General features: G+C 34.7%; 1 protein-coding gene across 4 annotated transcripts; it reads left to right on the top strand.

Moving 5' to 3' along the window:
* Positions 1–9,952: 9,952 nt before the first annotated feature.
* Positions 9,953–11,533, top strand: LOC128132258 (uncharacterized). Of its 4 annotated transcripts, none has more exons than XM_052768734.1 (3): positions 9,953–10,383; positions 10,535–10,613; positions 11,029–11,533. In XM_052768734.1, the coding sequence occupies exons 1-3, from the start codon at positions 9,965–9,967 to the stop codon at positions 11,041–11,043; spliced, it is 513 nt and encodes a 170-aa protein (XP_052624694.1). In that variant the 5' UTR covers positions 9,953–9,964; the 3' UTR covers positions 11,044–11,533. The 4 variants fall into 4 exon arrangements, 2 of the variants coding, with proteins under 2 accessions (XP_052624694.1, XP_052624693.1); XM_052768733.1 differs by having other exon boundaries at positions 10,831–11,533; XR_008230495.1 differs by having other exon boundaries at positions 9,987–10,383; positions 10,473–10,613.
* Positions 11,534–12,280: the final 747 nt, after the last annotated feature.

Raw genomic sequence — 12,280 nt, 5'->3', positions numbered from 1 at the left:
TTTATGTCTCGACCCAAAGCCGATTCTCCTTATTGCTATGTTGTTTTTTATTTGTAATTCGATGGGACTCCAATGGTATGTATATATATCCCACATAAGGTATACTGCAGAAGAGACTAAACGTATTTTCATTTTTAATAGCAACGGTTACCCCCATGTAATTTGTTTGGTCATAGTTATTAATTTACACACATGTTGATTCAGATTTTTCATTAATCAAATAAAAAAGTAACGACTTTTATAAGATATGATACATTTAAAACTCATTAAATAATATTGACTGTCATCTAATTCCATAAAATTGCACTGTTGGTATAAAGATCTAAACGGTTAAAAATAGTAACTAAATTTCATTAAACTGTTCGATACAAATTATTTAATAAACAAAAGACAATTGCAAAAATGGTACATGTGGTATGCATTTTTTCCAAGGTTGTAAACAACGTTCGACGTTAGCTGGTCGATGGACTGGGGTCAAGGATTAATCGGCTAGGCGGAGATTAATCGAGGACCGTTAATTGCTAATTTGTTGAATTTTAAAAAAATAAATATGACTAATATCATATCAAAGTTTGTAAATACCACTAATATGATAACAAAATAGATTAATATGATTAATACCACTACAAGAAATTAGAGTATTATCAGCGACAGGCGTCGTCGCCAAAATTGGGGTTTTTCGCCGCTAAAACGTCGACGTTGATGCGTTGTCGCTATTAATCAATAATTTGCCGTTAATGCGTGTTGTCTTCGCAAAAGACTTGTCGCCGCTATTGCTAGGCGTCGCCGGTAAAAACATATCGTCGCCACTAAAGGCGTCGCCGGTATTGGTGTTTTTCTTATATATATATATATATATATATATATATATATATATATATATATATATATATATATATATATATATATATATATATATATACATATATATATATATATATATATATATATATATATATATCACATTAAAATTGAAAAAAAAAACCGGTATTATATTAATTAGTCTAATCCTACATCATTCTATTCCAAAATATTAATACAACATCCGTTTAAAATACTCGTTCGATTTAACATATAACAAAATAACGAAAATACTATTCTAAAATATTTACACAAACAAAACATAAAAAAAATCCTACAACTATCTACTCGTCATCATCGCTCTCCTTGTTTCCTTCGGTTTCATTTTGTTGTGGTAACGAACGAAACCAATCTTCAAGTGCAGCACTGCATGCCAGATCTTTTAATATTGTTTGAAGCATTTCCAACTACAATTAAAACTATAAGTTGAACTAGCATTACAATATTCTATATACAAAATATACATTCCACATATTGCATATAAAACATTATAGCATTATACTATAACTAACAATTACCAAGTTGTAAAATACCAATATATCAAACTATAACCAAACTAACAATTACCAATATATAATTATCAAACTAACAATTACCAATATTTTAAACAATTACCAAAATTAAATAGTCTTGTCACCTATGATTGTGGCGATGGTTGTGTCAGTGATTGTTCCTGATCATACATCGACATAACCGTAGAAGGTTTACGCCCGATGCCTCTGATATGGCCTCGTCGAACACCCTATATTCTTTCAAAACAATTTTGTGTCTCCTTTGGTGTTAGACCGCTGACTTCAGAAGAAGCTTGAGTTTGTTGATTGATCTCAAGGAGTAAAGCATTCTGTATTTACAAAAAATGATAACACATATTAAAAATTAGATTACTAAATATCTATTGACGATATAAACACTTATATGAAAATTCGAATGAACCACTTACGTATTGTTGCTCGACTGCAGGACTACTAAATACCCCTTGCCGATCAGTATTGGCCTTACGAAATGCTTCGATTCGAGCGATGTCCTATTTAACATTAAAAATTAGATTAATTATAATTTAAATAAATAGTTATATATATCATAACATACTTCTTTGAAACATGCATTGCTATACGAGCACGATCCCCCTCTGTTTACAACTTGTTGTTGTGCACGGACTCCTTTGTTTGACGCCGAACGCTTTAGAAATTCAGGAGTTTGAAAATGTTCGACTGCGTGCGCCCAATTTTCACGTGACATACCATCGGGGGGATTGGCTAATGCCTTTGGGATTAATTATAATGCCTATATTCTTTCAAAACAATTTTGTGTCTCCTTTGGTGTTAGACCGCTGACTTCAGAAGAAGCTTGAGTTTGTTGATTGATCTCAAGGAGTAAAGCATTCTGTATTTACAAAAAATGATAACACATATTAAAAATTAGATTACTAAATATCTATTGACGATATAAACACTTATATGAAAATTCGAATGAACCACTTACGTACTGTTGCTCGACTGCAGGACTACTAAATACCCCTTGCCGATCAGTATTGGCCTTACGAAATGCTTCGATTCGAGCGATGTCCTATTTAACATTAAAAATTAGATTAATTATAATTTAAATAAATAGTTATATATATCATAACATACTTCTTTGAAACATGCATTGCTATACGAGCACGATCCCCCTCTGTTTACAACTTGTTGTTGTGCACGGACTCCTTTGTTTGACACCGAACGCTTTAGAAATTCAGGAGTTTGAAAATGTTCGACTGCGTGCGCCCAATTTTCACGTGACATACCATCGGGGGGATTGGCTAATGCCTTTGGGATATCTGTAAGCCCCCCGGCTTTCTCAAAATAAATATGCACTTTATTTTTTCGGCATCTATAAATTCTTTGCAAAGTCGCATCAATGCTCTGCAACAACTGAGCACGCTCGGGATCAAAGTTAAACTTATCTAAATCAAACTTATTCTACAAATACAAAAAAACTTAGTTAGTTAAATACCAATCAGAACTAAACTTAAAAATTGTCCATGTTACCTTTAGATGAACCACTGTGGCATTCCTTAAAGCGGGGGAAACATTGTCCCAACCAGATACGTTCAAAGGGATGTTATCCATATATACCTCTCAGTCTCACGGGTAAACCAATTACCATTGTTCCCGACAGGGGTATATGTCAGCTCCTTATCGAAATCCAATTCTACAGGCTTTCCCTTGTTTGCCCGTATCAGCTTTGATAGTTGGATGTTTTTTACTAGACCTCTTCTTTTTTTAGGGAGCTCAGCTGAAAAATATAATTAAAAATATTAGTCACGATAGCTTATAATAAATGGATAAAAATAGCTAATAAATATATCATAATAAGACTTACCATCATGTTCGTGTTGTCCACGACCAAAGCCTACTGGAGGTGGTGGATCCCCGACTCCATCACCTCCATGTCCTAAGCCCATAACTTCTGCCATCACATAGAAGAGTATCGCCTAACTAAACCCCATATACAACCTGCAAAATTACAATATGAATAGAATTATAGCAACATATTTTTTTCATTTTTTTCAACACATCACATACATAAATACATTTTTTTTCATTTACTCCACATATTACATACATAAATACACATGTTATATAGATACAAATACACATAAACATGTTTTCTACACATACTCATTATAACATCATACTTTTTTTCTATTATAGCAACCTAACTTTTTTTGAGTTTTTTCATACATACAAATTACATATATAATTTCAAAAGTCATACATTACATATATAAATACATTTTATTTTCAATTTTTTCCACATATTACATACATAAATACATACATTATATATACAAATACACATAAACATGTTTTCTACACATACTCATTATAACATCATACTTTTTTCTATTATAGCAACCTAATTTCTTTCATTTTTTCATACATACAAATTACACATTCACATTCACAAATAAAACACATACAAATAACACACATACAAAAAAAATACTAATGTAAAAACACATAAATGCATCATACACATAAATACATTCTTTTTATAAAATGAAAGATGAAAATGAACCTGTGGTAGTCTAATTTCAAAATTTTCCGGAAAAAATTCCACAACTCCGACAACAACACAACCTTAAATTAAAAGCTTAAACTAAGTAAATAAACATCAAAACATAAGAAGAATCAAAAATAGGGAAAAATTTCGACCTTAAATGAGTAAAAATTCCGGAATTGAAGTATGATCGTCTCCTCTTGGTCGTCGGTAATGGAAGTCTAGGTCGCCGGTATTGGTGGCAATGGAGGTTTGGACGGCGGTGGTTTGTGCAATGGAGGTTTGGACGGTGGCGGCGGTGGTGTAAGAAAGACCGGCGATGGAGAGAATGAGAGAAAAGGGCAGACAGAATACGCAGGAAAGAGCGAACTGGAGGGGTTATCTTCGCGGACCTTTAGCGGCGACAAATATTAGAGGCGGCGCATTGGTATTAGCGGCGACGAATGGGTATTAGCGGCGACTAGCCTGGAGGGAAAAGTCGGCGCCTTTTTTCACGCCGTTACAACCGTTCAATTGAATACAGATCGAACGGATAAGTTTCATTTGACGCGGATCGCAACTGTTGAGTATTAGCGGTGACAGTTGGCATTAGCGGCGACATGTAACGCGTCATTTCCATGTCGCCGCTAATGCCTGGTGTCGCTGCTAAATCCGTCGCCGCTAATACCCTTATTTCTTGTATTGTACAACACTAATAATGCCTCAAATAGTTTCCATTGATATAAAACTTCTTCAAAATGTTAAAATTTCATCGTTTTATAATGCTTCACTCATTATATATGCAGGGATTAATCTCTAGGCGCCCTCTAATCAGTCGAGTAGCGCCTAAGGATTAATCAGAGATTAATTAGGACCTAATCGGGATTTTTACAATAGTGATTTTTTCCGAGGTTTAGTCCAAACATCGACTTTTCTGGTTTCATGGTTCTTTTGAGCTAGTTTCGTTGTGTTTTGGTCCTTCAGAAAACTGAAAAGACTAAAATACCCTTCTAATATATTTTTATGGTTTTTTCTATTTAATTTAAACTTGTATTAATAAAAATTATGGGGTCACCTCTCTCTCTCTCTCACTCTCTCTCTCTCTCCAAAACACACACTTAACACTATCAAGAACACATACACACAATCTCAAGAACACCTCCACCTCCATCTCCACAGCCCATCAGCGTACACCACCACCACCATCCGCTGCCAACCACCTCCATCTCCTCCACCCTAATCCTACATATCCCTTTGCTTAACCTGGTGAACAATCGATTTTCTGAGTTTGTTTCTAGAACTGAAATCGATTTCTGAATCTAAAAAAAGCTTGTGGTAATGGATTTTCAAGCGCTCATTTGATTGTTGTTCTTCAAGGAAGGGGTATTAGGCACGATTCTCATTCAAAATTTCTACATATCATTCGAGTCCTAGATACACTCTTGTTTCCAGGGGCAGAACTATATGGTTGGTAGGGGTAGCATTTGCTACCCCTCAAAAAATCATGGATAATGTTCAATTTTTTTAATAAAAAAGGTTTAGTTTAAGTTTTTACTACCTACATAACTTGTGGTGCTTCTATTTAGCTTAATTTTGAAGTCCAAAGAGGCTAAAAGCCAAATAATGTTCATCAAATGTCATTATGAAATATGTGAGTCCATTAACTCCATTCAAATTCAACGGTGGAGTGAGCATATCCTTATTTATTTCCGTAGCTAATTAGCTACGGAATTGCTACGGATCAGCTACAAAATGGGATACCCTAGTTTAGTAACGAAATAGCTACGAAATAGCTTCAGAATAGCTACGGAAGCGGGTCCGTAGCTATTCTGTAGCTAATTAGCTACGGAATACCTACGGATACTAATTACCTACAGATTAGCTCGGAATATGCTTTACGTTAAAATTCTGTAGCTATACGAATTTTTCTTATTTTTAGTTTTTCGGGCACCAAACGTCGTTTTTTTTCGCTTCATTTTTTTCACACCTCTACTATACATGATTATCTTTATTTTCTCCAACATGTAGCTATTAATATCGTTCATAAAGTTGTGTGCCCCTTCGGGATCAATTACACGTTTCACAGTTTAACATTGTAATGCATATACTTTTCACCAACTTGTGATGGATTATGTTTTTATATGTATATTTCTACACATGAATGAGTTATGGTATATGCGTACGTGTAAATGTGTATGTATACGTGTTTGTGAGATGTCTGTGAACGTATTCATAAGCATTATAGTGTTAAACCACTAAACGAGTAATTGATCCCGTATGTGCACACAACTTTATGAATGATACTAAAAGCTATAAGTTGGTGAAAATATAGATAATCATGTATAATAGATGTGTGAAAAAATGGAGCGAAAAAAACGAAGTTTGATGCCCGAAAAATGAAAAATAAGAAAAATTCGTAGCTAATCCGTAGTTGATTAGCTACGGATTAGCTACGGATACTTCTTATTTTCGATTTTTTGGGCACCAAACGTCGTTCTTTTCGCTTCGTTTTTTTCACACCTCTACTATACATGATTATCTTTATTTTCACCAACACGTAGCTATTAATATCGTTCATAAACTTGTGTGCCGCTTCGGGATCAAGCACTCGTTTCACAGTTTAACATTGTAATGCATATACTTTTCACCAACTTGTGATGGATTATGTTTTTATATGTATATTTATACACATTAATGAGTTATGGTATATGTGTCTGTACGTGTATATGTGTATGTATATGTGTTTGTGAGATGTACGTGAACGTATTCATAAGCATTATAGTGTTAAACCACTAAACGAGCAATGAATCATGTATGTGCACACGACTTTATAAATGATATTAAAGCTATAAATTGGTGAAATTATAGATAATCATTTATAATAGAGGTGTGAAAAAAAACGGATCGAAAAAAACGACGTTGGGTGCCCAGAAAATCGAAAATAAGAAAAAATCGTAGCTAATTAGCTACGGATTTTTCTTATTTTCGATTTCTCGGGCACCAAATGTCATTTTTTTCGCTCCGTTTTTTTCACACCTCTATTATACATGATTATCTATATTTTCACCAACTTATAGCTATTAATATCATTCATAAAGCCATGTGTACATACGGGATCCATTATTCGTTTACTGGTTTAACACTATAATGCTTATGAATACGTTCACATACATCTCACAAACACGTATACCTACATCATCATCATCATCATCACCATCATCACCATCATCAACAACATAATCATCATCACCATCATCACCATCACCATCATTATCACCATCACTATCACCATCATCATCATTATCATCACCATCATCATCACCATCATCATCATCAACCCAACCACCATCATCATCACCACCATCACACCATCATCATCATCACCACCATCACCATCACCATCAACATCACCACCACCACCACCATCACCACCATCACCATCACTATCACCATCATCATCACCACCATCACAGCCATCACCATCACACCATCATCATCATCACCACCATCACCAACATCATTACCACCACCACCATCACCAACCCCACCACCACCTTCACCACCATCACCACCACCATCACCATCGCCATCGCCATCACCACCACCACCACTACCATCACCATCATTATCACCATCACCATCACCATCATCATCACCACCATCACCATCACCATCACCATCACCACCACCACCACCATCACCATCACCATCACCATCACCACCATCACAATCACCATCACCATCACCATCACCATCACCATCATCATCACCATCACCACCACCACCACCACTATCACCACCACCATCAAACCACCACCATCACCACCACCACCACCATCACCATCACCATCACCATCACCATCAGCATCACACATCACCATCACCATCACCACCACCATCACCATCATCACCATCACCATCACACATCACCATCACCACCTTTATCATCACCATCACCAGCATCACCATCACTATCATCATCATCATCACTACCATCACAACCATCACCGTCACACCATCATCTTCATCACCATCACCATCACCATCACCATCAACATCACCAACAGCACCATCACCATCACCACCATGACTATCACCATCACCATCTGATGATTTTTGGTCCTAAAAATATCCTATGTGCTCATATAAACCCTAATGCTTGGATCTAGGTTTCTCTATTGTACATGCAAGTTATCCAAGACTATAAACCCTAGATCTAGCATATGATAATCTATATAACCTATAATTAGGGTTTAGATCATACCTTGATTGTTATATAGCAATAACAATCCCAATTCCTCCTTGTATTGACTTTAGAAAGCTTAGAGTCACAAATGTCACTCCTCTGATGGTTCACAAACACCAAGAGCAAGAGGATGAAGAGGAGAGAGGATGGAGGCTGCCCTAAAACGTGTGAAACCCTTGAAGAAGTCTTAGCCACGTTTCATCGTTTTATAATGTTTCACTCATTATGTATGCAGGGATTAATCGCTAGGCGCCCTCTAATCGGTCGAGTAGCGCCTAAGGATTAATCGGAGATTAATCGGGACTTAATCGGGATTTTTACAATAGTGGTTTTTTTCGAGGTTTAGTCCAAACATCGACTTTTTTGGCTTCATGGTTCTTTCGAGCTAATTTCGTTGCGTTTTGGTCCTTCAGAAAACTGAAAAGACTAAAATACCCTTCTAATATATTTTTATGGTTTTTTTATTTAATTTAAACTTGTATTAATAAAAATTATGGGGTTACCTCTCTCTCTCTCTCTCTCTCCAAAACACACACTTAACACTATCAAAAACACATACACAGAATCTCAAGAACACCTCCACCTCCATCTCCACAACCCATCAGCATACACCACCACCACCATCTACTGCCAACCACCTCCATCTCATCCACCCTAATCCTACATATCCCTTTGCTTAACCTGGTGAACAATCGATTTTCTGAGTTTGTTTCTAGAACTGGAATCGATTTCTGAATCTAAAAAAAAAAACTTGTGGTAATGGATTTTCAAGCGCTCATTTGATTGTTGTTCTTCAAGGAAGGGGTATTAGGCACGATTCTCATTCAAAATGTCTAAATATCATTCGAGTCCTAGATACACACTTGTTTCCAGGGGCAGAAATATATGGTTGGTAGGGGTAGCATGTGCTACCCCTCAAAAAATCATGGATAATGTTCAATTTTTTTAATAAAAAAGGTTTAGTTTAAGTTTTTACTACCTACAGAACTTGTGGTGCTTCTATTTAGCTTAATTTTGAAGTCCAAAGAGGCTAAAAGCCAAATTATGTTCATCAAATGTCATTATGAAATATGTGAGTCCATTAACTCCATTCAAATGCAACGGTGGAGTGAGCATATCCTTATTTATTTCCGTAGCTAATTAGCTACGGGATTGCTACGGATCAACTACGTACAGAATGGGATGCCCTAGTTTAGTAACGGAATAGCGACGAAATAGCTTCAGAATAGGGGAGAAGCCCCTAAATGAATGGGGGTTCAGGGGCAGCGCCCATGGGAGCGGGGTCCCAGTGTGAATAAAACGATGTTTGGTGCCCAAAAAATCGAAAATAAAAATAATTTGTACCTAATCCGTAGTTAATTAGCTACAAAGTTTTTTAATTTCGATTTTTCGGCGACCAAAGGTCGTTTTTCTTTGTTTTTTTCACACTTCTATTAACCGGTCGTATCTTAAATATGTACGAAAATTTATACAAAAAAAAAATTAAGACTCGAATAATGAATAATAATAATAATAATAATAATAATAATAATAATAATAATAATAATAATAATAATAATAATAATAATACAAATAATAATAATTATAATTATATTAATAATTATAATAATAGAAATAATAATAATACTAATAATAATAATAATAATAATAATAATAATTATAATTATAGAAATAATAATAATAATAATAGAAATAATAATAATAATAATAATAATAACAATAATAATAATAATAATAATAATAATAACGGAATTGTAAGTGGTCAAAAACTATTGTAGACAAAGAAGATATGGATGTGACATTCCCGGCCGGTTAGTAGTCCCCTTGGTTCTATTTATGATAGACGCGAGTTCGAGTCCCACCACCCCCTTTTTTGGCAGTTTCGATTTTAGGGTTTCACAAAATCGAAACTTTTGTCCGCCTCCATTTAGCAGGATCCATCGACGAAATTTTTTATTCTCCCGCTTCTCTCTATCTCCCTCCTTGATTCGTTTTCCCTCTTCTCTCTCATTGTTTCCTACTCGCACCTCTCCCTTACACCCCCTCTCGTCTTCGTTTTCATTGTCGGAGTTCCATCTTACCGCCGATGCGGTCAATGTTGTACATAGAGACTCTTTTAGCCCCGGTCATCTCTCTTCGCCATCACCAAATCCGTATATCTTCATCACCGATTCATCGTCCCCCTTTTTAGCTCCGGTCGTTTGCGTTTCGTCGCCGTCATCGGCTTGCCATCGCCATTGTCATCATTGTTTCAAGTAAGATTTTTTTTGGTTTAATTCCAATTAGGTTTTCGTTTTGGGTAGACTTTGTTTTGATTTAGGGTGTGTTTTGATTTTGGGTTCAGTTCGATGCCTTCTTCAAACTATTGATGCCTTTTCAAACTCCTCTGTTCCATTTGTTATCAAGGCGACCAAGGTTATTACTCCATGGCTCAATTGCCCTCATCTCTCTCTTTGCACCTTTGCTCGATTTCTTCCCTAAAAAGGTAAAACCCTAGTTTTTTTTTTCTTTTCTTTTCTGAAGTTACTTCATGTATACAATTTAGATGTTTAATTCATTGATAATTCTGGTTTGTTTTGTTGAATGTGAGGTTTTAAATTATATTTTAGGTCGAATTTGAGATTTTAGGTTAAATTTTGGTTGAAAATGTTAGAGTTGTGGTAAAGTTCAACAGTAATGTTTGGGATTTCCTAATTCAATAGGTTCGGAAAGCTGGTGATCCAGGTAATCACAGTTTTGCAATCTTCCCTACGGGTAAGGAGGTCAATATGACTTTTGAGTTTATTGAGAATCAAATCAATCAATTTTGAGTAAATATTCAACTTTTTTTTATGAGTTTCAGTGATTATCCTACTGTGGCTTCTACATGAGAATGAAGTTTTTGATCTTGTGTATGACAGGTCCGTCAACAGTAATTTTTAGAATTAAACTAGGTTTAGCAGTTGGAAATCAACTTGGTTTGGTAAGAGATGATTCTATATTATATATTTAATTACTTATCTTTTGTTTTTAATGTATATTTGCTTACTTGACCTAGTTGCATAAATGTTTGAGTTTGTAGATCTGTGTATTTAAATTTCAGTTCAAAAGATACAATCCTACACATTGTCACAACAATAAAACAAGAAAGTACGTTTTGTGTTAGGTATATGTTTCTTTATTTTAGTAATGTTTAAATTGTTTTCGGTTTACAAACAAGCTGAAAATGGTGAGCCCAAGTGTTGTGTGTGTTTCCACTTTCTTGATTCCCCTGTTGAAGCAATTCAATATATGGACCATGGAGCTACTAGCTATTTTGGAACAATTGAATTTGTAAACATGTAGTGTTTGTTTTTTTAATTAATTAATATTTACTTTTGTAAGATATTTTGAACAATGGAATGAAATGTGTCAAAGTTGGTATTAGGACGTTTTTTGGTGTATTTTATATGGTATTTGGAACAAATATGAATTGAATGTGGTATATGACAAAAAACAGAAATTTTTTGATTTTATTTTTTTTAAATAAATCAAAGTTAACTACGGAATAGCTAAGGATTTCCGTAGCTATTAGGATCCGTAGCTATTCCGTAGCTATTTGGATCCGTAGCTATTCACTTCCGTAGCTATTTTGTAGGAAATATGTAGCTATTTATTTCCGTAGCTTTTCCGTAGCTATTCCGTAGTTATTCCGTAGCTATAATTTAGCCACGAGCCATTATGCTACAGACATTTTTCCGTAGCAATTCCGTAGCTATCCGGTTATAGCTACGGAATAGCTACTGATTGTGTTGTAGCTATTATATCAATTTTCTAGTAGTTTGATTATCATTTAATTACATGGAACTGCTCTTTTGGCATAAACATCTTAAGAGTTAAAATAGAAATTAATTTTCTTTAAATTGTTTCATACAAAATATTTAACAAACAACAATACACGCTTTCAAGTCGTTGACATATCTTAAAATTAAGCAATTTATGATTCAATTTTAGCAAATAAATTTTCAAAACAATATATCATAAATGAGTTTTGTTCACCTGAATGAAAAAATGTCAAATATATTTAATCTTTTTTTTGAACAGCAAGAAGAAAAAATATATTTAATCTGCCAACATGTATTTCATCCCCCGGAGCCATGACATTTATAAATCAATGAATAATAAGTTGTTCAT

This window comes from Lactuca sativa, chromosome 2 (assembly GCF_002870075.4).
Source record: "Lactuca sativa cultivar Salinas chromosome 2, Lsat_Salinas_v11, whole genome shotgun sequence".
In the NCBI taxonomy this organism is placed as follows: Eukaryota; Viridiplantae; Streptophyta; class Magnoliopsida; order Asterales; family Asteraceae; genus Lactuca; species Lactuca sativa.
Note: the sequence above shows the minus strand (reverse complement) of the source record. Positions and strands in the feature narration are given on the sequence as shown.

What these genes read in the sequence shown, in the direction of transcription:
- LOC128132258 (XM_052768733.1), top strand. Translation starts at nt 9,965, where the DNA reads ATGATAGACGCGAGTTCGAGTCCCACCACCCCCTTTTTTGGCAGTTTC. An exon ending in CATTGTCATCATTGTTTCAA is followed by an intron (nt 10,384 to 10,534) that starts GTAAGATTTTTT and finishes TTTGTTATCAAG; the next exon opens with GCGACCAAGGTTATTACTCC. An exon ending in TCGATTTCTTCCCTAAAAAG is followed by an intron (nt 10,614 to 10,830) that starts GTAAAACCCTAG and finishes CTAATTCAATAG; the next exon opens with GTTCGGAAAGCTGGTGATCC.